This window comes from Primulina huaijiensis, chromosome 2, assembly GCF_012295235.1.
Source record: "Primulina huaijiensis isolate GDHJ02 chromosome 2, ASM1229523v2, whole genome shotgun sequence".
NCBI lineage: Eukaryota > Viridiplantae > Streptophyta > Magnoliopsida > Lamiales > Gesneriaceae > Primulina > Primulina huaijiensis.
Window position 1 is genome coordinate 32,311,106 of NC_133307.1, and position 25,492 is coordinate 32,336,597.

At 31.4% G+C, this 25,492-nt stretch overlaps 3 protein-coding genes and 1 long non-coding RNA gene across 6 annotated transcripts; 1 reads left to right on the forward strand and 3 right to left on the reverse strand.

Moving 5' to 3' along the window:
- The first annotated feature begins 6,199 nt into the window (after positions 1 to 6,199).
- LOC140962117 (probable glycosyltransferase At5g11130) lies at positions 6,200 to 9,273 on the forward strand. Its single transcript, XM_073420987.1, has 3 exons — positions 6,200 to 6,792; positions 8,005 to 8,572; positions 8,654 to 9,273. Exons 1-3 carry the CDS (start codon positions 6,261 to 6,263, stop codon positions 9,138 to 9,140), a joined length of 1,587 nt encoding a protein of 528 aa, XP_073277088.1. The 5' UTR covers positions 6,200 to 6,260; the 3' UTR covers positions 9,141 to 9,273.
- A 459-nt stretch (positions 9,274 to 9,732) lies between these two features.
- Positions 9,733 to 11,641, reverse strand: LOC140962122 (uncharacterized). Of its 3 annotated transcripts, XR_012172470.1 has the most exons (7): positions 11,517 to 11,641; positions 11,273 to 11,346; positions 10,884 to 10,925; positions 10,738 to 10,784; positions 10,595 to 10,620; positions 10,432 to 10,508; positions 9,733 to 10,131 (listed from the first exon to the last, which is right to left on the reverse strand). It is a non-coding gene; the product is annotated as an uncharacterized lncRNA (long non-coding RNA). The 3 variants fall into 3 exon arrangements; XR_012172469.1 differs by having other exon boundaries at positions 10,432 to 10,620; XR_012172468.1 differs by having other exon boundaries at positions 10,432 to 10,784.
- A 716-nt stretch (positions 11,642 to 12,357) lies between these two features.
- Positions 12,358 to 16,745, reverse strand: LOC140971802 (uncharacterized). The gene is made up of 10 exons (XM_073434301.1): positions 16,592 to 16,745; positions 15,941 to 16,185; positions 15,641 to 15,845; positions 15,316 to 15,406; positions 15,084 to 15,229; positions 13,778 to 14,021; positions 13,591 to 13,695; positions 13,317 to 13,499; positions 13,032 to 13,233; positions 12,358 to 12,937 (listed from the first exon to the last, which is right to left on the reverse strand). The coding sequence occupies exons 2-10, from the start codon at positions 16,173 to 16,175 to the stop codon at positions 12,453 to 12,455; spliced, it is 1,896 nt and encodes a 631-aa protein (XP_073290402.1). The 5' UTR covers positions 16,176 to 16,185; positions 16,592 to 16,745; the 3' UTR covers positions 12,358 to 12,452.
- A 5,951-nt stretch (positions 16,746 to 22,696) lies between these two features.
- On the reverse strand, positions 22,697 to 24,304 carry LOC140962135 (protein VAPYRIN-like). The gene has a single exon (XM_073421011.1). It carries the CDS (start codon positions 24,278 to 24,280, stop codon positions 22,697 to 22,699), a length of 1,584 nt encoding a protein of 527 aa, XP_073277112.1. The 5' UTR covers positions 24,281 to 24,304.
- Positions 24,305 to 25,492: the final 1,188 nt, after the last annotated feature.

The following is a 25,492-nucleotide window of genomic DNA, read 5'->3' on the forward strand; positions in this document are numbered from 1 at the left end:
AAACAACCAAATCTATTACACAGCATTTTCATGAGTTTTTGTGCTTGTGCCTGTTTTTAATTATCTTTGGAATTAATTTTTATAAAGAATTATATTAAAATATTCTTGTTAAGATTTAGATTCTTGCTAATTATAAATTACCGATTAAATATTTTTTAAGTGCTACGCCTGTAAATAAATATATTATGTGTTAACTTATATTTAATTTAATTAAAATTCAGAAGCTGATATGATGGTGATTATGTTTTTACAAAAATAATTGTATTAACAAATTAGTATTAAAATAAATTATTTATCAAATACTACTCACTTATGATTTTCAAATTTTCACTTTTATTTTAAAACATTATCCACTTCTAATTTTTTTCATATGTCCATCATCTATAAATTTGATTTCCTCTTTAAATTTAAAATTTGTTGCACGAGTGGAAGGAGAGAATCAGGCCTTTTGTATCTTCAATAACTGAATTCTATTCCTTCAATCTACCTCTCAGATTTTGGAACTTTCTTCTTATTTTCCTAAACTTTGCCGCTTCAGAAAGAGAATCTTGAATTTGCCACTTAACATATCTCGGACTTGAAACCTTGTCCAAATTTGAGACTTCGACACAGATGAATTTGTCATATATAGATGATTGACACGTAACAATGTGAATACACCCGATTATATATAAGGAAAAAATTATATGCCGTAATTACGAATGCATTCCGCTAAGTTCCCTACAACTGCTCAATTTTTTCCCGCCCATGACAAGAAGTTGATACGTGGTGCTTACTGCTTAGGTATGCATTCTTGAATGCGAGAATCTCGATGCGTCTGGCAAGGAATGCGCGCAGCAATTCAGAGCTTTTCAGTCTGCTTAATTGGAATAAGTTCCCGCATGTTTCCTGAAGATACCTCAGGCCCCATCATGAATAGAACAGGGAAAAAGAGCACACAAATGTGTTGAAGCTTTGAGTACTTGTAACAGTACGAGGGAATTGATCGTATCTCAGTATAGGCGGGCAAGAACAGAGGCAGATCCAAATATCAACCAGGAAAATATTAGGTCTTTTGTTGAGGGAAGAAGAGTCAACTTCAGAAGCAGAGAAAGATGAATACATCTATGGTGGTATTTCGCTTCATTCTACACCATTGCTTGCACTCACACGCGCACTAACTGATACGATTTCTGGTGTATTTGGCTAATCAGCTAGAGGGGGCGAGATGAGTCGCTGACAATAATTTGATGTTTTATATATAATTCTATGGAAATATATAGTTTGTGGGATGCAGAAAATTGACGTCGCTGGGAGAACGATACGGAATGTTAACGATATTGTCATCATTATCACATGCTACAACTTGTTGTTTGACTTCGAGGGTTGAGTTCTAAGGACAGCCAACGATGCATATCAAATCTTTTAAAACCATGCAAAACAAATCTTTTATACAACACAAATGTTCAACTTGATTCAGGGACCTGTTGCATGACTTTCTATATATATTCTCGGTGTTCATTTTACCCATACTTAAGTAGACTCGAAATAGCTAGCAAGATGACTACGAATTTGAAGTCACTATAATGGTGACACTTATTTAGTGACCAGATTTCTATCACCCAAATTGTGGTTCAAGCTAGTCCATAATCGATACTAAGATATCCTATTTTTTAAACTTACGTATAAAAATGAGCACTAATTCATAAAAACATTCTTGATGCTTTGTTTGAAATATTATTAAATAAGACACTAATTCACATATATTTTTTTAGCATGAAGTTTTTTGTGCAACAAACTATATATATAATTTTGATATATTGCTCATCAATTGTGCTCATATATGTGTTCAGTACTTAGTACATGTGCATCATATGTAACATATCAAAATTATATATATGTTTTGACCAGCTTACACCAGTATAATTTTCGTAGGAAATTTTTGTCATTTTACACTTCCAATGAGGTCTTCTTTTAGTTATGTTATACAAGTATTAAATTTGAAAATAAGATGGCGATATTTGGTTGTAATTAAATTTCAAAGCGAAGATTTTTTGTGATTATAAATAAATCCTCGCCTACTAAAATTTTAGTTTATAAAAATCCCCATAAATCGAATTATCACGTGGAATGTCCCTGAAGCATCTTAATTATTAAATCAACCTGGTGTTGGTGAATGAGATTTAGTCGACCTTTCAAGAAATTTGAATTGAATGGTGAAGGGTACTTTAGACATTTCAAGCCCCGGAACTTCAAATAAGGTTGATAATTTTATATATTTTTCATCGAGAATATTAATGTAATATTATGCACGTCGGTTTCATGTTTGTGCTACGACGCCATTGTCACGTCGAAAAAAATTACTAAAATTACAAAAACTAAATATAGCAGACAAAGACATAAATATAATAACATAGATTGGATCAAGATCCTCTGATGTGGTTCCACCATAGCAGAGGATCCTGTGGATAGTCCACAACATAATTAATTTTTTTTAATTTTTTTAAAAATTGGTATTTTTATATTTTAATTATTTTAAAATCAAAATTATATCTTTTTATATTAAAATATGTGATTAATAAGTTACAATTTTATTTTTGATTACAAATATATATTGTTGGGTAAAATTGTCTCTTTTATTACTATTTTTTTTTATATTTTTCAACTCTTTTTTTTAAATGTTAATAAAAATTTAATTTTTTTGTCATAAATATGTGATACCGAATGAACAAGAAAAAACGACGGTACATTAAATTTTTTTTAAATATTATAGTTTTTTTAAAAAAATTATTTTCTTTTTTTATATTGTTAATTTTTTATTTAGAAGTTAAAAATTTTTAATCACATATTTGTAACAAAAATAAAATTAACGTCTAAACACATGAAATATATATATTTTTTAGGGATATAAGAAATAATCCAATTAAAAAATATACAAAAAATTTAAAAAAGTTGAATCTATCAAACAATTAAAAATAATATCTAAAAATTGAAAAAGTACTAATATAGACAATTTTATCTCACAATATATATTTGTAACCAAAAATAACATTGTAACTTATTAATCACATATTTTAATATAAAAAATATAATTTTGATTTTGAATTAATTAAAATATAAAAATACCAATTTTTAAAAAAAATAAAAAAAATTAATTATGTTGTGGACTATCCACAGGACCCTCTGATGTGGTTCCACACAGCAGAGGATCTTGATCCCCAAAATTCGTAGGTAATTAAATTTTAGAATTACTTAAAAAACTATATGTACAAAAGATTTGGAAACATTGAGCGTTGTGAGACGCAAATTTTGTATATTATTAAAGATTTTGTTCCGAATAATTAATTCTACATCAAATAAATACTTGTGCAGGGAGACAACAATAAAAAAAAAAAAAGTTATTGTAAACTGAAAAATTATAGATTAACAAATAAAAAATAAGAAAATTGTATATCCGAACATGTTATTTATTAAGCTTGGTGGAAAATAATGCATATTTATTTGTTTGTTTGTTTATTTATTATATATGGATGTTAATTTATATTAGGTGTGATATTGTGAAATGTTGAAATAAATAGGAAAGTGTTTAAATTTAAGGTATCCAGAATTTTTTAAATAATACAAGTACAGTGTAATGAATTCATATTTCGATCATTTTCTTGAAAATAGCAACCATCCCTCCCTATAATTAAATTTACTTCGCTATCATTCAAGTTTTTACTCCTTTTTTTATTTATTTTTAAAATACATATGTACTGACAAACGTACACGAGTAATTATTTCTGCAGGACGTTCTAGTCATTTTACACTTCAAACAAAGTCTATTATAAGCTATTATACAAATGTTACATTTTTAAATAAGATGGATATATATATATTATATATATTCACTCAAAAAACAATATGAATATTGTGATTTTGACCATACATGTTTGTCCATTTGTGATTTTAACAACTAAATTGTCGAATTTCAATTTTAATCTTTTATATTTGTTTTTTTGATCGATTTTAGTCATTTTCTATGACGTTGCACTGACGTGTGTAGAGTATAAGATCAACACTTTCGATAAAAATTTTGTCAAAAAATAAATAGAGAGAAATAAGGTTGAAATTTGACAACTTAGATGATAAAATCATAACAAGACAAACATATGCGAATAAAAATGTAATTTCAAGACAAACGTATGCGAATAAAAATGTAATTTTTCCGAAAAATTATAAGTAATTAATCCTTATTTAATAATTTTAGAGATGTAAACATTTGGCCAGCATTCCATTATATTAAAAAATAAATAAAAATTGGCCAGCAAATGATAGACAAATTCAACTGAAAAAATCAGAAGCCTAATAATGGATTCCATTTAATTAAATTTAATAATCCAGCTTAAGATCCCACGATCTAGAAATAGAAATATTAATTAACAGCATTACTATGAGTCATCTAACTTGTACATATTTACAGAGTTAAATGGAATAGTTTAATTTAGGGATACATAACTATGGACTCGTTCTGTAACCGTCTTATCCAATCTTCGTTCCGATAAGAATTAAGAGTTTTTTCTTCTTATGGTCATGTACCCGATAGGTATTGAGACCAAAATGTTTGAGATCTCATCGAGTAGGGATAGAAAATTCTGAAAACTAGTGTTGGGAAAAAAGTGTGCTAGGATTTTTTCAGGATATGAATGGAGCGAATTCGGGATGAACCGAGATTTTAGAGGATTTTACCCGCACAAGTTTAATTACTCAACTCCGTGCCTTATTCGTAAAATAACCGTATACTCTTCGTCGACAAATCATTTTCCATTAATTTAAGCTCGTAGCTTACATGATAACGTATAGGCTTTGTACAAATCTTAATATAAAATACTGTTCAAATTAATCTTTTGATAAAACAAACTCACTAAAATACTCTTACCCTTGTTGTTGTACCGGATTAATGATCTTGTAATTTTAGCTACATATGGAATATATTGATTTGGGTCGTATTCACTAATAAAAAAATATTTTTTTAATTATAAAATTCAAAATTTGTCATCAGCCACCTTGAGTCAAAATTCAATATTAGTCGGCTTGTACGACTTGTTAGTTTATCATAGGTCCAAAAATCCAGTCTGCATATAAATCTAAATATGCAGCTGAAAAAAACATATAGATCATGCCTCTACCTTAAATCCACACATTTTTATTGCATCACCAGCTTTTATTACTGCGAAAATAACTTTTTTACTCCACTAACTTTTTTTTAATTTGAGTTTTGTGCATTAATTTTGTTTTTTTTTTACTTGTGACTAAGGATGTTGACTAAGGATGTTCATCGGTCGGTTCGGTTCGATTTTAGGTTTTTTATTTCGGTTTTTGGTTTTAGAAATATATAATCCGATATCCGAACCATTTTCCTTCGGTTCGGTTTTCTACCAAAACGGTTCGGTTATTTCATTCGGTTAATTCGGTTTTGGTATTATTATTTAAATTAATAATATAAATATATTATAAAATATAATATGTTAACTTTTTACATGATTTTTTTTGTAAAATATTTAAATATAAGGTTTAAATTAAATAAACAAACTACAATCAACTAAAAATTATTCAAAATGGTTTTTCATTCACTAAATATCATATCAAAATATATAATATAAATAAAAAAATAAACAAAATTATTAATTTAATGAAATTTTGGTTTTTTCGGTTTTGACAAATATAATCCGAAACNAATATAATCCGAAACCGAACCAAATAAACTTCGGTTTTAACATTTACATTCGAATTACAAAATTCGACTTTCGGTTCGGTTCGGTGTTCGGTTTTTTCGGTTTGAATTTTCGATTTTTTCGGTTTTATCCAAAGTTTGAACACCCCTACAGTTGTGACGCGATATCTGAACATACTGACATGACATCGAAAAATACTAACATGAGACAAGGAATTGTCAACTTGTTTGATGTCACGTCGACAATTAGATAAAATAACTGAAAATTAAAAATTAAGGTACCAAAATCACAATTCGAAAACTAAATAAAACAAAACTCAAAACCAAACAAATTAGTTAACAAAAAAAATTTCCATTCATTGCTTATTTCCTTTGTCTCAAAACTAATGCCAAAATGCTCCGATCTTGCCTATGCTCCTTTAAGAGCTCTAAAAACCATTCGTTCATTCAATTTGACCAATCACGTTGATTAATTTTAAAAATGTTTATAACAATATTAAATTAAAATGAAATTGATAGGTTTAAAAGAGAATTTATTTAATATTCGATTTACACATAAGATAATTCAATGCATTCCCTGTGGCTAGTTGTATTGACTATTTCGAAACCCATGTGGTCGTCCCAACATAATTTCTTGAACTCTAATTCTTTCATGGCGGCCTCCAATGTACGAGGTCTCTTCTTCAACGCTTCTCTCTCTCGTCGTCTGAGAAAAGATTCAACCAAAGGATCACCATTGTTCTTTCTCCCTTTCATCTTAGCTTTCACCTCTGCAATTCTGATAATCTTTTACGCTTCTTCTACGCCAAATCTCAGCAACAGCATCCCACCCGACCCGACGACCAGGCTCCATGCAAATCAGTTCCTTGAGCATCCAAAGCTAAATCCAAACTCAATCGCACAGGTTTCAGTGCTGCGACAGGATGATCATGATCAAGAACCTCGAGATAGTGCTGCAGATTTTAGGTTTCATGAATCTGCCGGAGTAACAGAACCAGAAAGCCCGCCGTTTTCAACGAGCTCCGCTGTTGGCGGTACAGCCGGAGACGATCTTCAAAGGGGTCAATGGCGAAAAGAGACGGCAAAAATTGACTCAACAGGTAAGAATTCTCTTTCACATCATTTTTGCCCTTCTTATTTAATTTATCACTGGTAGTTAGCAATACGCTTAATCCAAGTTCTTGATGTACTTGTTTTGGTTCATTTTATTGTATTGTAGAAAACCATCAAAGTTACGACTTCTACCGTAAATAAAATATATTTCCATAGATGGTAGATAGGTTATAATTTGCCAAAATCTAAGTTATATTTAGCATCTAATTTGGCAAAAATTATTGCGTATAACAACGAATGAGAAAATTATATATACATTATGTACAACGAATAACTAAAATTAAAATTTTCAAATATTTTTTTTAAATTGGTTATTTCTAATACAAATGATGAATATTTTGGGAGAAAGGAAGGAGAGAGTTCAAATTCATGATGTCAGCGATGGAATTTGAAAAGTTATATGACATTATTTACTTGGTTAATATAAGATTATATATATATATATATATATAAAATATGGTATATTAATTATTTGCCGGTGATTGATTTCATTGCTGCTATTTCTTAAGCATACGTGAAAAACATGTGGCTAACGATGACTGGTCAAGAGGAGTTAAATATATCTACAATCGTGACATTGTTTAGCATATGGTATGATAAATATTCTTTTTTGTTTTATTTTTATTTCCAATTTACAATATAATGTATTAAACTAGATCTAGATGCAAGAGAAATCATAAACAATTAGTGAACTCCAATGACAAGCATGCGCACTAATATGCCCAGTCCATGGAATTGTTACTGTTGAAATATTCGATACACAATTATTTGCGCATATTTCAATTTCTTCATACAATATTTGGGCTTTTTCCGAAAGTTTAATTATGTCTATTACGTATGCATCCGACTGGAATTCCACTTTGATGACTGTGAATGGTATATATATATATATATAATTTTCATATCATCATTTCCGTCCATCGTTCTCAATTCTGTGTCCACTGCTGAGATGCGGATACAAAAAATTCAAATTATACATCTCTATTATTATTATTATTATTTTATTAAGATTGATTTGGGTATAAAAACTGTTTTTAGTATCACATTAAATTTACTATCATATTTACCAAGTTTGATGATAAAAATTAACTTCATCCACTACATATTTTCCTCAATTCAGACGCATTTTGGCACACATGCTAGTATTAATAATTGCATGGAAAATGTTCGCGCTAAAATTTTGATTTTTAATTTTCCAGGGAGCATGGAGGAAAACGACGACGTATTCCACAACCGAAACCTATTTATAAAGGAGTACCATGAAATGAATAGAACCCTAAAAATCTTCTCATATCCCCACCAAAAGAACGACCCTTTCGCTAATGTGCTGCTCCCCGTGGATTCTGAACCCACTGGAAAGTACGCCAGCGAAAGCTACTTCAAGAAATCCCTTTTCAGTAGCCATTTCCTCACAGACGACCCTTCAGAGGCAGACCTATTTTACTTGCCGTTTTCGATTGCCGGACTGAGAAATGACAAGAGGATTGGGGTTAGAGGGATTCAAGATTTCATCAAAGATTACGTCCGAAACATCGGCCGTGACTATCCTTACTGGAATCGAACCGGTGGGGCCGATCACTTTTACGTCGCCTGTCACTCTGTTGGGAGATCAGCTACGGACAAAGCGGTTGAAGTGAAGTTGAACTCGATCCAAGTTGTGTGTTCTTCGAGCTACTTCTTGCAGGGGTATGTTGCTCATAAAGATGCGTCTATACCTCAGATTTGGCCCAGGAAAGGAAAGCATCCGGTTCGTTTGCCATCAAAAAGGTATCCTATATATAAACTCCCAGACCTATTTAAACTACCATGCAACGTAGTGTTTTTAACATAAAATAGGACACTTTGCAGGAAAAATCTTGCCTTCTATGCTGGAGCAATGAACTCTCGGGTGCGACAGTCTTTGGTTGAACACTGGAAAAACGACACTGAGATTTTGGTCCATCGAGCCCGTCTCAAAACGCCATACTCAGAAGCCCTTTTGAGTAGCAAGTACTGCATTCACGCCAAAGGATTCGAAGTGAACACAGCTCGAGTAGGGGATGCATTGTACTACGGTTGCGTGCCGGTGATTTTAGCAGATCAGTACGACCTTCCTTATGCTGATATCTTGAATTGGAACAGAATCTCAGTTATTGTTGCGACAATGGATATCCCAATTCTGAAGAAAATACTCCAACAAATAAGCTTCGATGAGTACTTGAAGTTGCAGAATCACGTGATGAAGGTGCAGAACCATTTCCAGTGGCACCTTTTGCCAGTTGATTTTGACGCTTTTTACATGGTCATGTTTGAGTTATGGCTTCGAAGAAGTCATTCGAGGATTCCTATTTTTTAATTTGTTTCCTTAATTTTAACACGTTCATGTATATACATACAACTATATGATTAATTCAAATCTCTGTACGTCTTCTCATACCGGCTCATGATCGAGTTTTCAAGATAATTCAAATAAAAAAATTTTAAATTTATACTTTAAGTTCTTAAATTCTAGCCGTGATTGAACAATGTTTAATTGAATATTATTAGTTTTGAGTCTAATTCAAGCTCAAGTCATGATTTTATTTGGCTAGCTCATCAGCTTTAATGCGTTAATTATTTATACAAAAACAACTATTTGGCTATTGTAATAATATAATTTCTTGTAATTATAATAAAAAAATATCTAATATCTTACCATATCAAATATATCGATATATTTAAATTACATTATCTTATTCTATCTAAATATTTTAGTAATTTATTTAAACAAAATTAAGACTTGCAAAAACAACTTATAAAAATATGGGAGCTAATAAGTTATTTAAAATAACTGTACCCATTTGATCAAAAATAAATAAATAAATAACTTTAGCCAAACGTTAGGCGAAGAAAAAATGACTGTATACCTGTATTTTAGATATAAAATTACACATTGTGAGGATATAAAAACTAGTTACAAGTTAAAACCAACTATAAAATTGGGTACTGGCTTGTTTTTGACATTATTATACGATCATGTATATCAAGTCCATTCTGTTTATGCAACTGGTACAGAATGTCAATCCTTACTTGAATACTCTTGCGAGTTCATATAAACATGTTTATCTGTAAAAACATGTTTATCTGTAAAGGACAGGCACGTGCAAGTGGATGTCTAAATTTACATGCCACCCTATTTGCTCAAATCTTTAAGAGTTTGATGAATGTTTTCAAATAATGTCAGATGGCAACGACTGTAGATAGTAAGAACTAAGAAACCACCATACCTGCTGCAATTCAAGAAGCTTCATCTCCAATTCTCTAACTGCATCATGTTGCTCTTGAATTTCCGCAAGAGTGTCCATCACCTGAAACAAAAATTACAAGAGCTGCGTGAATAATATGACTTACTGAATAACTTCAGTTCTGAAAAATGAGGAGCTATGTGAAAGCCAATTATGAACGATTTATAGAAGTGAGTTCACAAAATGTCGAGAAATATTCTTCCACCATGGAAAAAATTGAGTGCTATCTGGCGATGTCTGGCTGGCAAACATTTTTATATATTAAAGCAAATATGTTTCACCATTGGAAAACATTAAAAAAAAGGTAAGCAGAGAGTGAAATTGAAGATAACCGAACGAGAAAAGTTGCAACAGAAGACAAACCTGCCTCCAACTTGCTCTTGGATTGCTTTCTGAAAAATTTGCTCACTGTCACCAGTCTCTATTAATCTATAAATCGTCTGAAAGAAGAATTGTTTCAGAAAACTTTGTTTTAAAATGGTAACTTTAAAGAAAATAAACATGGGCCACGGCCACTCAGCTTCACCACTTCATCAGCTCCAGTGCCCGTCACTGAAAACCAATCAAAAAAGAGATCAACACGATTATTCTAGACTATATGAAGCGGTTTCATTATGTAGCAGAATCTTTTTTATTAAAAAGAAGGCATCAACGCCCGTGAACACACACCTCTCTGCAACCTCGCGAAACTCCGGATGTATGCTCTCTCTTAAAGTCTGCAAGAACATATATTAAGAAAATTTCAGAAAGAGGAAAAACATATAAAAAAAGTTGATTCAGAAACCATGCCCACAAGAACGTTCACTTCAAGGTACCTGAATTCTTTCATTCTGTTTTTGAACTTTTACTTTAAAGCCCTGCATCGAACATATAATTTAAAGCCAAGGACTATAATAATCACAATATGTTCATTGTCAAATACTTTCAATCCACAAATTAACTGTATGGATTTAGGCATATCATGGTTCCTCTTAGACATTGAATTCAATGAGTTCCAGGTCTGATCAAGTACATCAAAACATAAAAAGAAGAAGTCACAGTACATTGGTAAAAAAAAAAAACTCTTTGTATTGGAAATGAAGCCAATCATCTCTTATGCACAACACATGGATTTTACATACAATGACCTTCAATGCTCACAAGTGGACAAAGAGTAGTGTATAGAACAACTAAAACATAACAGTATAAAGGGAAGGCATGTTACACTGTTGTTGCTGTTCTTGATCTGGCCACCCCCGATCCTTTTCCGCGTCCAGGCTTTTGTCTGTTGGCTTAGTTCTGGAGAAAAGATGAATAACAAAAATCAGTACAGGAAAACATCCTTGTGACCAAACTTCATTAAGGTGACCAAACCAATTATCCTTTTAAAAAGCTACACTACATGCTAATTCCAAACCCGAATCATGAAATTTTTCCACGTTGCACAATAATAATTCTACAAAACTCACCGTCAAAAGATCATTCATTTTGAAACTTGAGGAAGCCCAGAAACGGTAGGAGAGAACACGCAGAACGAGAGATCTTCCCCGCGTGAAGGCTCTCTCTCTCCTTTTTATTTTGATTTGGAAATTTTAGTACGCGGACTTCTGCAACTATAGGAGAGAGAAACGCTGAATATGTCCCATAAAAAAGTGGGACCGGATTCCTTAAATTTAATTGTTTATCTTTCTCCTATCTCTCACAATATTTATGGCTCTTTTGTATTTTAAAACCAAATTCTAAACATATTTAAAAAATTAATAAAAGTTTATTGTAATTGTACCCAACTGGTGAGGGTTAGTAACTGAAAAATTATATATAAAATTATTATATTATATTAAAATTATATCATTACCATATATTTCATCACTCTGATTACACATCTTTTAATTATCCTATCACCAAAATCAAATGGTACCATATGGACTCTATAGACAGAGAAGTAGTAAGAAAATCATTTCTAGTTTTGAAAAAAATTATGACATTTAGCTATATAGCTAATTTTTATCAAAATTTGCAAAGAAACATGTTTGATATCTCAACAATTTTTAGTAAAAACTTGTAAGTTATTACAAGTCTCTAACAACATTTGGGCCGTTGTCTACATTTGGTTTTAAAACGAGAAATCAAAATGAATGAGTCCAAAAATTAGGTCCAATCGACAGCAATCCGGTAGGCCCAGTTGGTTAACCGAATTAACAACAGGGTTTTGCTAAAGATAGCAGCAGTAGCGTTTTTAATACTTTTTTTTTCTTTTTAGAAAATGTAGCGTTTTTAATAGTTAAACATAGGATAAACTAGTTACCAGCCAATGGTCAACAAAGTAAATAAATAAATGATCAAGAATGTCAACTTTATTTTCTTTCTAATACAATTCTCAATCGGACAAACGACAAAGATGACAATCAAGCCTTCACAGCTTCTGTAGTGAGTCCATATCCAAATGGGAATAGCGGGTCGTAATGTCGATCCCCGACGTTCATCGGAAGTTGATCAACGGTTTTGAACCACGTGCGTGGAAGTTTGCCCGAAAAACCATATTCACCGTACAGAACATCAGCGACACCTTGGCCTTCTGTTCCTGGAAGCCAAGCAGCTACAAGTGCATCGATTTGAACCAGATATGGCTGAATCACGACTGGACGGCCCGTGATAAGAACGACTACACATTTTATCGAGCCACAGACAGTTGTTATGCTGCTCAGTCCAGGATCAGGAAGTGTCAACTTAAGGTTGTCTCCAAATGTCTCTGCGTAAGGTGGTTCACCAACTACCACAATGGCATAGTCGAATTTGTGGGATTTAACGTATCCGGAGTCGGGATTCTCCACAAACACCACTTCTGTTTCAGGGTCTACTGTGTTCTTGATGGCATTCAAGATTGTGGTACCTGATCATAGCAAGTGTAATCTTTCAGGTATTCAAAATACTGCTAAGAGCCCCCTAAATGTCTTAATAGATAACTGAAAGGTTGTTGAATTTACCAGACGTAATATTGCCACTCTGTCCTTGCCATTGAATCGTCCAGCCGCCACACTGGTTACCGATATTGTCAGCATGTGTTCCGGCAACAAGTATCTTTGATGCCTTCTTAGGAAGTGGTATCACTGGCTCGTCTGCAGTTCCGCCATTTTTAAGCAGAACAAGCGATTTTCTTACAGCTTCTCTCGCCAGTTCTCGATGTTCCTGTCATGTTTAAGCATGAATGATACAAAAACTTCAAAAATTTATTCTTGGAGGACATACATAAAGAGAATTTTCATGTGAACCTGGCTTCCTAGGTACTTGGTCATGCTATAATCAGCCAACGGATGCTCAAAGAGACCCATTGTAAATTTAACTCTTAAAATCCTCTTCACAGCATCATCAATTCGGGTCATGGGAATGAAGTCATTTTTCACCAAGGAAATGAGGCCGTCAATAAATTCAGTATAATTATAGGGAACCATGATCTGCAATATATATATATGAGATAGCTCATCAATATATACTTCACACCAAACTCATAAGAACGCATATATTCATTCAAGCAACAAATGATACCATGTCAATTCCAGCACTGATTCCAGTTAGGATAGAGTAAGTATAGTTCGCGTGAGGTGGAGAAGTGATTCGATCAATTCCTTGCCAATCCGAGATCACAAATCCCTGAAATGATTCATTCACAGTTCATTCATTTAAACCATATGCCAAGACTTTGACTCAAAATTTCTTTCAAACGAAATTATACTCTGAATTTCTGTGTGTTCTTGAGAAAACCAGTTACAAGATTGCGGTTAGCATGCATCTTTATTCCATTCCAACTCGAATACGAGATCATGACCGTCGAAACGCCTTTGATGATGGCATTGTTGTATGCTGGCATATGAATACTGAGCAATCCATGCCTGGTTGCTACTGTGTTATTCTCATTTATACCTTTTGTGGTTCCACCATCACCAACATAGTGTTTCGCACATGCTATTACCTTATTCCTGAACCAAAAACAGACAAACACATGTGATTTATTTATCATTGTTTTTGCATATTTATAATTAAAATTTTGTTAATAGATACGTTTCACTACTTTAATTATCATATTTCTTCTTACTTTTTAATTTTAATTAAAAAGTAAATTACATAAACAATCAAATGCAATTATTAACGCCCTTCCAATTGTTTCAACTATTAAAAATATTTTTTGTTATTCACAAACCTAACAACAAACCATGTTTATTTTTTTAAAAAAAAAACTAATAAACTGCTTTTTCGTTCTCAAACTAACCATATCTTTATATTGTCTTCATAAAAACTTACAAGAGAGCAAAAAACCGTATCTCAAGTAAGCATAAATATGAGATATAAAATATAACACATATATATAAAGAAATATAAAATAAATAAAAAAAACATCCAATTTTATGCATTTGTCTGCCCATCTTCTTTGTTAATCAATAAAAGACAAACAACACACTCCTAAAATTAGTCGTAGTTGCCAACTTGCCACGGTTAAATGCTTTGAAAAACTGAGAGTTTTAAGACCTCACTTGTCTAGATTAAAATTGGACTATTGGATATAGTATTAATGTTTATAAGTCTTACGCTCGTCGAGTCTTGGAAATGAATTGGCGCACAATTGTAACCACGAGACAGATACATCTCTTTCCTTTACTAAAATAGGCCACACAATCACCACACCTCACCAAGAGAAATATACACGCAACTTTTTCTAACAATTAATATCTAGCCAAGTCAAACTGTGGTTCTATTTGCTTAATTCGTGCCCCTTTCAAGCCACTCACACGGTGGAATTATGGTCCATAACACTAGTCCTCGACCTTTTGCATGATGCCAAAGGAGTCACTATCCCTTGAGAGTTGTGCCATTATCTAACCTCCAGCGAAGCTATTCGCATGGAACTTTCCTTCTCGCACATTTAGCAATACTAATGGATATTTTATTCTGTGCTCACCATCTAACATATATAAATTCAAAAAATAATGTATGGTAAATAAATACGAAGAAAGGAGGGACTAAGATTGAAGAGAGAAACTCACTGTCCAGCCATGAAGGGAACTCCTTTAGAAGAATTTGCAGGTATATCTCCCTGTAATCCAGGTATGATCTCAGTCATGGAACGAACCACAGCTGGATCTTCGCTGTAGCTTTCATAACATCGACCCCATCTTGGATCTCTGCAAACCTGTTTGTGGAAATGAACTCGGTATTATATCTTATATCAAAATCCCTCAAAAAATTATAATGAATGAATTACACTAGACTAGTTACCGCAATGCAAGGAGCAAAAACATATGGAATGCCAGTAGCTCTGACTTCAAGTGCAGTTGCAGCTCCAATTTTCTTGACCAGTCCAGGATCTCTGTCAAAGTCACACACATATAATACTGTAACTAAAAGCGTCAAAAAAAAAAAAATAGTTAGATTGGCTGCTTCGCTTTGTTTTAAAGTTCTTGATTCGGTCTTCAGTTTTCTTGAAAACAATTCACAAGGTCATTGCCTTCAAAAGCTCCAAAAGGAATGGAAAAGATCCATCTTTGCAAAGATAAACAAAGATAACAAAGAAACAAATTAGTAGAACTGTGTAGCCACTTGCCTAGTAGCTCCAAGGCCAACATTGTGGGGAAAAACTGTAGCCGTATACACGTTGTTGTGTCCATGAACCGCATCAATTCCGTATATCATCGGAATTCCAAGCCTGGTAGACAATGAGCCCTTCTGAAAGCTGTTCACCATGTCCACCCAGGTCTCAGGGGAAGCCTGTGAAGCCGGAACACTTCCTCCACCACTCAGCACGCTTCCTGCACCAAACCCAAGATTCAAACAAGTATATCGATTGAGAAGTTGCAGTAAATATAAGTTCATATAGAGGACAAGACTGCATTGATGGGAGAACCTATATAGTACTTCTTCATGACTTCAGTTGATGCAACCGATCGTTCAATTTGCGTCATTTGGCCTATCTTTTCCTCTAAGGTCATCTTCTCCATCAGATCCTTGATTCGATCATTAATGGGTTGTTTCGGATCTTTGTAAATCGTATACTCCGCATTAGATATGGATGTGCAGTAGCACAATGCCAAAAATCCAATAAAATATGCCTGGATTTTCGCCATTTTTAATCTCAGCATAGCCTCGAAACTGAAATAAAAAGCTTGAAAGATTACACGATAAAGTAAAATTGAATTAATTCGTATTCATAATATTAAAAGTTCCGATCAAATATAATACCGATCCAAATTTGGTATCATTTCACACTCTTCGTACTATTTCAAAATTCATCACGAACAATTAACTAATCTAACAAAGCAAATATACAAAAAGTATCAAAAATTTTCCACCGTCGGATTAGATTCCAAATTCCCACATACACAATCACCACTGAAATAAAAGCACGATTCCAAGCAGACGAATCACCATTTCCCAAATAAATCATACTTCAAACGTAATCAAAAACCAGCTAGAAACAAGTTTCCAAAAAAAAAAAAAAGAGTCAGCTCAAAACACAGGAACTCAACCAGAAACACATAAAAGGCAAACCGCTTACAGTTACTCAACTGACCCCAAACACTATCTCTCGTTATTGGGACTGAGAGAGAATCAAGAGATGTTTTTTTGGAAGTAGTTTGCGAGAACTTGCGTGGGATAGTGGTGGTATTTATAGAAAAAGTTCGTTTCAGCTGCTAATCTTTTTCTTTTTTACTATTATTATTTTTGAAATTGAATAGATTTATGGCTTTTAATGTGCATTTAGGGCCCATAATTGAATCCTATAGGTTAGCAGTCAACGTAATTCAATAATTTCTTAAACTCTTTGGATATTATACAAAAGTATCGTCAATCAAATATTTCACGTGTTTAATTTAATATAAAGTATGAATCCAATAAAAAAAAAATCGTAATTCATTGAAAAACAAATGTTTATGTATTCGATATCTTCCTAGGTTTGGGTTCGAACATCGACAAAAACTTATGTGAGACGGTCTCATGGGTCGTATTTTATGAGACGGATCTCTTATTTGGGTCATCTATGAAAAATATTATTTTTTTATGTTAATGTTATTATTTTTTATTGTGAATATCAGTAGGGTTAACTCGTCTAACAGATAAAGATTCGTAAGACCGTCTCACAAGAGACATACTCTCGAACCTCAGTCCCTATATCAAAATTTTTTTTTTGGAGCTGATTTTAAAATAACGACAATTGTTTAAAAAGAAAATAGGGCATTTTATCACTATTAAGAATTTGTAAAACTTTTCAATTTCAAAAAAAATTATTTTCTTACAGAAAATAATTATTACGTAACTAAATAGCGTACCACCACAATGCCAGCAACACATCTATAAAATGAAATAATATTTTATTTAAGTGAGCATTGAAAAATTGATTGTCGTATGAATGGATATGAAAAATTGGGGATTAGCCTCCTTCGTGGACTATTTTCAAATATCGGCCCCTCCACCCTGTTTTTATCACGATTCTACGAATATCAAGAACGTGAAAGTGACCATACATATATACAGATATATTTTATAAAATTTTAATATATTTAATTTAATAACATTATTATTATATACATGTATGTTTATAAATTTTTAAATGTACATTAATATGTTAATCAGTCTCACACATATTTTTTAATATATGTATTCAAATCATATGTATGAATTTTGAGTTATAATCAAAATTAATATGCATGTTAACTACAACCACATAAAATATAATAATTAATTAAAAATTTTAATTTTTACTTAATAAAAATAATTTATTATTTTCTATTTATAAGACAATAAATTATTATGATTTTTTTTTGTGTAGTGTAATAAATATTTATTAAAATTTTAATAAATCAAATCATATTTTCTTGAAAATATGTTGACAATAGAATAAAACTCATACATGACTGTTACGTAATTGGTCAACAAACCAAATATATTTCTTTTATTTTATGAGAGTCATCGTGGACCTAATCGATGTTCTAACAACAATATCAAATCAAGAATCGGTTGTTCATTAAATAAACTTGAACACCGGAGATTGCAAATTGGACAAATTTCGTAATATTTTAAAATTTTTAATTAAAGAAAAGAGTACAATAAGACAAATAATTAATTTGTTTGACTATTTATTTGGATTTATAGTTAATCTTAATTAAAGAGCATCGGATTTTTAGTGTCGATCACTCGGTGGAAATCCATACGTTACGGGATTCGACCTTTAGTAGCCGTTGAGGATTTGAACTTTTTTTGCTCGCCAATTATATTTCATACCCTATTTGATTTTTATTTTTTATTTTTATTTTTTTTGTGTTAGAAGATTGAAAATTTACTCACTCTTGAACTCATGGTTCATAACAACCCGTCTCACCAGCAATGAACCTATTCGATCCGACATAATCTTGTTTGACGAGCTCGAGCTCAATCTCGGAGAATTTTAGTCACGGACTTATTTGTAGGCATATAACATAAAAGAAAATTAATATTTATATAATTGTTATAAATCATATACAAATATCGTAATTAATTTTGTATTTAAAACCAATAAAGCGCAACACGAACTGAGCAGCTACATTTTTTATTTAATTTTTTAAAATTAAGCAGTAAACACATTGCATTTTTATAATATAATAATAATTAAATACTGACGTATGCGTATCTTTTATAAGTCAAATAAATTAAAGAAATGGGATGAGTTTCACGCTATGGTATAAAATATCCAAGTTAAGGGTATTTAATGCTCACATGCCCTGCTTTGATAATTTTTAATTAGGTGTTAGAGAATGAAATCGAATCGATTCGATTAACAACAAAATTAAAGGTAATTAATGCTCACATGCCCTGCTTTGAAATTGTTAATTAGGTGTTACCGAATCGAATCGAATCGAATATAGAGATTCATGGAAACAGCTCGAAAACATAAATCTATTAAATTAACAAGAAGAATAAGTATGTTCTTTGGGTAATTGTTAATACTAATAGCATGACATCTTATCGTTTTATCAAATGTTTTAATTATTATCAACGGTACAACTCTAATCTTTTAAATTATACATCATGTTTCCATTGCTCTACCAAGCATATTCAATTATTACACATCAATAATTCATCTCCTAATATTTACATTCATCGAAGTCAATGTGAGTTGAACTCATTATTTCAGTTCTGATATCAATTGTAAAACCGAGTGTGATCCGTTTTACTTAAAGTTATAGTTAGTGATAACAATGGAGCTCTGATATTTTAAATTGTACAGCAGCTCAACCATCACATTTCAATTGTATTACCAAAAAAATACAATTATTACACCTCAACACTAATATCACTGCTAAGACAAGGATTGTGTAAAAAATAATATAATGTATTTAGTATTATATATTACATATAAATAATAATTGATTTTTATATTTCAAATAATAAGTTTAGTTATGATTTTGATATATAAATAATTCTCAAATATTTGATTTTATTATAGTTTTGTACATATAAAATAATATATAAACACATTGAAAATGTTATTTATCATATCTATAATTGTTATTTGAGAAAAATAAGGAAAATTTGATGAAAATTATTAGAATTACTAATATATTAGTGTCTCGCAATCCTTTTTTGTGTGTTTGTACAATTGGTATGTGTGTGTGTGTGTATTAATTTTGTTATATTCTAACTATTATTAAGAGGCTTTTAGTTAAAATATGATAATAGAAATATAGATATATAATAATATCAATATAAATTTTAAAACAAAAATATATATGTTAAAAATAATAAAAATTATATTGGGGAAAAAGCTTCAATAGAGGAAAAAATTTGCTACAATAATTTCTTTTACTCAAAGATTAATACTCCCAAAAATTTTGATTCGACCGATCTAAATAGGCAGTAGAAATTTGTACAATGATTGAAATGGGAAAAATTTTAAATACAAAAAATTGAATTCATCATACACTTGGAAAAATTATCTAAATATTTTTATATATAAAAGAATTTTTAAAAAACAATAAAATACGATTATTTATTTACAAATAATATAAAAGACTTTTTTTTTAGAAAAATAAAATATGATGATTTATTTACAAATAACATCATCGTATATGTGATGCGTGTATATAATACAATATATTTAATATTTTATGTTACATATAAATATAATTTTTTTTAGTTTTCAAATAATTGTTTTAATTATGATTTTATATATAAAAATTAATTTTATCGAGTATTTTATTTAAATATGATTTTTTACATCTAAAATAATATATAAAAAATTACAAGTTATTTAGCATGTTTATAATAGTTTGAGAAAAATATAGAATAACCTGAGAGAAATTTCGGGAGGAAAAATTTGGTGTCCACTAATAGGCTCAACTATTATATATAAATATATTTTAAAAATAATTATCTATCTTCTCTCCTTAAAAATATGAGTGGAAGAATTATTTTACAAATGATATTTTAGGAAAATAAAAAATATTTTACAAATAACGTTATACAATGAGAACGTAATAGTATTTTTAAATTAAGTTTTATCAAATCAAATGAAAATTAATAAATATACTGTATAATATAAATATTATATAAATAAATGTAAAAAAATATATGAAAGTACCGCTGAGATATTATGTAAAATCAGAGGATTGAATCAGTTAATTTACTTAAGTACTTTATTCGCTTGAAGCATTCTGATATGTTTTTTGTGCCTTAATACTTTATTTTTACCATAATTAGTAATTCACCCTTGTGATGCATGTACACTTATTTTATGTAAATATTTATTAAAATTAATAATTATGAGTGTTTTAATAAATACTTAAAAATACAAATAAACTAAATTGATTATAAATTATAAAATTAGAAAAAAAATTTACAAATTCTGGAAAAGTTCTTTACGTACCATATTTTTCGTTGGATTTTTAATATGCTTGTTATCGCTATCACAGATCAAAATTGTTAGACATCTATTATTTATAACTATGAATACAATAATATACAGCTGACCGTGACTAAAAACAAGGTTCTAAAAAAATGATACAATCAAATGAAATTGTCTTGTTGAAATTTGAAAGGAATTATTGGATCAAAAAGAGTCAAAGACATTTTTGAAATAATCACTTTATGATTTACATTACTTCCAATAAGAATATTTCATTTCAAAACATGGCTGCATAATCCAAAATAATTATATGTGCTTTGCAGCAACATAAATGAAGTACCAATATTCAAATTTTAACTCGTGATTTGACACTCTAGAATATGTTAATCCATTTAAAAATTTTGGAGCATTCCATTTACGAACTAAACAAAATCAAGAATCGCCACTCATATAGATCTCTGCTGAAAATATATTGTATCACTGACAATATCGCCAAAACGCTAGATATGTATTATCAACAATTGTTGCAATAAGATCATTGCAACCGTCACTTGGTTCTTCAATTATTCATCTCTGATATTTGCAATTCAATCTGAATATTGAATGATCGGTTGTTCTCACGAAATTGTTTAATCTTATATGACTAAATCAATATGTTTTGTAGGACGTCCACTAAATTCTCTATTTTGTGGCGAGTCTCTTGCCACCATTTTGTCAATTAAATCTAGAAAGAAATTAAAAAACTCACAGGTCAACAAAAAGATGATAGAAAATATGATCGATCAAAAGAACATGAAATAAATTACCAAAAAGCTACGTCTCATCAATGACATGTACATCCGCATTTTTCAAATATCTAAATGACTTGAATTCGTACATCATTGACTTAAAATATCATCGAAAATCTCGCAAATATGATTTTTCATGATAAAATGACGTTTAAATAACAAAAAAAAAAAGACATTTGATAATCAATTTTACTTTGTTCATAACGGGACGTTTTATTGTTCTATTTATGAAAGATGCATTCAAAACTAGAATCTTCATTGTTTCAATATCATAACAACGAATCAGTCGTAGTTTTAACACCAAATGCATTTTTAAAGAGTTAACCTCACGGATAACACTGAATAAAAGAACAATTTTTGTATTCTAATTGAAAAATTATATCACAGTTGTATTAGAGAAAGAACGACAAAATGTGTTAATCAATCATAGATTATTATATATATAAATATGACACAAAATCCAAATAGTAATTAAATAAATTGAGATATATGATACAAATTTTGAATGTTTATGTTTTAAAGAAAAGATTTCATATTCAAATTTGAATAACGAAAAGTAATTCGAATAGACGTAAATCAAATATTTAAAAATATACTTTTTAATATCTCAATCTTTAAAACTCGGTGATAGACGAGTTTGTGTCTTGCCATTAATTTCAACATTTTTAATATATATATTATTAAATGTTTAATACATTACACATATACTTACATAATATAATTATTTTTTTAACAAATTTATTTTGATGAGATTTTATTAAATTTAAAAGACAACTCTGCATATTGATGACTTCCAAGACAAGTGTTGTATAAGTAATTATTTACATTTCCTAATTAAAAAGTTTAATTAATCAATCAATCAATTTGAATTACTTTTGGGCTTTACGGTTGAGCTTTATTTTGTTGGTTTCTCTTTTTCAAGGCCGGATTTTACTCATTCACATTAAAAATAAATAAATAAATAATAATAATAATACGTTCAATTCGCCACTATTCAAACCACAGCCAACGGCTTCGACGTATCAAAACTTCGCCGACGAATTCCAACACTGCTATTAATCTTCTTCTTATTCATCAACCTGATATTCATCTCTCCGCCGCCATTTCCCTCAACTAAGGGCACAAAATTCTGTGTAACCCCGGTTTTCAAAATCTTTATAATCCGCGAATGATTCAACTTCACCGCAATTTGCAACGCTGTCACGCCCTTGTTTGTTCTAGCATCAACATCAGCTCCCTTTCTAACAAGCAATTCAATCACATCACAGTGACCTGACTCCACAGCGCAATGCAATGACGAATACCCATCTTCATCTTTGCTATCGATATCGATTCCTTCTTCGATCAAGGCCCGTGCCACTTCAGTTCGGCCCTTAAACGCCGCCCTATGAAGGGCTGTCCATGAGTTTTGATCGCGCCCATGAATACACGCGCCATCCTCTAGCAAACGGTTGATCGTCCTAAGCTCTCCTTTCCTAGCTGCTGCACATAATTTGTCTCCTAAACGGAGGGCGTCTAATAGCTTTGTGTGCCCGTTTTCGGCTGCAAGATCATATGGCGTCTTGCCTTTCTTGTTTCTTACATCTTTGTTGGCTCCTTTATAGAGTAGAAGTTTCACCATTTGCTCATCACCTAAACTCGAGGCAAGGTGCAATGGGGTATCCCCGAAAGCATTTTTTGTGTCGGCTTTGGCCGAGTTGGCTAACAAAAGTCGAACGGTATCCCATCTCTGCTGGCCCACTGCTAAGTGCAACGCCGAGTTTCCGTCTTTAGTAAATGCATTCACATCAGCACCTTTCAGTAAAAGATGGTTTAAAACCTCAGTATGACCATTTCCAGATGCTAAGTGAATCGGTCCGAAATTGGAAAATTTCGATCTTTCTGTGCTAGTTTTGTGGGCTAAAAGTAGCTCAACTATCAATGCTTCCCCCAAGGAGGCAGCGGCCTCAACCGGGCTTGATCCCGATTTCCCACACGCCTCGGTGTCAGCCTGGAATTCGAGCAACAACTGGACTAAATCAGGCCTACTCTGAGTAATAGCCAAGTGGAGCAAAGATTTGCCATCAGAATTAACAGAATCAGCTGCACTCCATTCAGGATCACTATTTTCAAGAACTTCTCTCATCTCATTCATGCAACCTTTCTCCACCAAACAAGCGAGAATCGATGAGCCAACGAACATGATCTTGATCCCAATATCAGAATACACCTGTTTCTTCTTAGTAGTGAACCATTCACTTGGTACCGAATCGCGGGTAGCTGATCGATTCTTGAAAGCTGCACAGGGAGTCACCACACTCTGCAATACAAACGAATCATCGCTATGCGGGAAACTTTCAGGAAGTCGAGAATTTTGTGGGAGATGGTAAGTTATTTCTATGGTGAATGTGGATAGAGGTGGTATAATTCCCGAGTTTGGGACGATTGTGTATCGAGTTTTATCAACCGGTTGCAGCCGAAACGCGACTGGCATTGTGTGCATAACATTGCGTAAAGTGGTCGAACCACAACACCTTTCCCCTGGTTCAATTCTGATTGTCACCATGTTTGATGGCTCTAGGCTAATGAGCCTATCCATCTTCCGACTTTGACAAGGTTTCAAGAGTATCTGCTCAAGTTTCTTTCTACTAAAGGGCAGGGGTGGGATGCAATGGGATTTATAGTCAGATTTCCTTATCTGGCATGTACGTCACTCCATCAAATACATATTTACAATGTGAAAAACAATTGGAATGCCACGTAATTTATATGCTATGTCAGAAGAATGTAAGGAAATGTAGCCGGCTCGATTGATGAGGCATATTGGCCACTTGGCGATGTTAAAATTTATGAAGACTGGTTCTGTCTGATGTCGGACTGGTGCTTCATTCGATTTTCTGGTGCTACTTCTTCAAGTCATTTTCATGGCTTCGCAGTTTCAAGTCTTGCATATATCAGAATGATTAAAAGAACTTCGATGCGATGTCTTATATATAACTTATCTGATACAAAAGTTTCAAATTTAAAACGAGATTTCAAGTTCCACGCTCAATTGTAACAATCAACAATCGTATCCTCAAACTGAAAACAAAGAAAGAAATTCTTATTGAGCAAAAAAAGAAGAAATTCTCGTATGAACAATTTTTTTTTAAAAAATAATTGTAATTATTGAAGTTCATGACCATGCATGACATATGGAAGACTCGGCCGAATTTAGATTCCCACAAATCCCGACTCTACAAGCTAAAATGTTATTATAAATATTATACAAATATAAATATATTTTTTTTCTTCTTCTTCGTTCTATAGAACCCAAAAATTAAATATTCATACCGAGAAGTTATGCATAAAACACACATATATATATATGTGAACATTATAATATTAAAATTGATATGTTCGATTTTAGAGGACCCAATTTCGTGATAATTTCTTATATGTATGCACAAAAAGATTTGACAGAGGGTTTCAAGAGTTTTAGCATTTCAATTTTCGCAAGAGAATTTATAATATATTCAACATAATAAACGGAGTATATCAAAACATTATTTGAACAAAATTCGAAACTCACTTGCCAAGAGATAAATTAATCCATCATTTCATATTTCACCAGAATTATTTTCTCAACTTGTTACTAACATTAATAATATTCGCTGATTTAATTTTCATCAATGACAAATTAAATACAAGGACGCTTACTTATCAATTAAGGCCCGTCAAAAAGGAATATATCATCCAGATCTTTATTTATATATAAAAATTCATTCAACCACGTTTTTAGAAAAAAACCAAACGAAAACGGTAAAAAGCG

Coding starts and splice junctions, on each gene's coding strand:
- LOC140962117 (XM_073420987.1), top strand. CDS start 6,261: ATGCATTCCCTGTGGCTAGTTGTATTGACTATTTCGAAACCCATGTGG. Junction 6,793..8,004: donor GGCAAAAATTGACTCAACAG/GTAAGAATTCTC, acceptor TTAATTTTCCAG/GGAGCATGGAGGAAAACGAC. Junction 8,573..8,653: donor GTTCGTTTGCCATCAAAAAG/GTATCCTATATA, acceptor GACACTTTGCAG/GAAAAATCTTGCCTTCTATG.
- LOC140971802 (XM_073434301.1), bottom strand. CDS start 16,175: ATGCTGAGATTAAAAATGGCGAAAATCCAGGCATATTTTATTGGATTT. Junction 15,230..15,315: donor TTTTTGCTCCTTGCATTGCG/GTAACTAGTCTA, acceptor TTCCACAAACAG/GTTTGCAGAGATCCAAGATG. Junction 14,022..15,083: donor GTTCCCTTCATGGCTGGACA/GTGAGTTTCTCT, acceptor TTTTTGGTTCAG/GAATAAGGTAATAGCATGTG.
- LOC140962135 (XM_073421011.1), bottom strand. CDS start 24,280: ATGGATAGGCTCATTAGCCTAGAGCCATCAAACATGGTGACAATCAGA.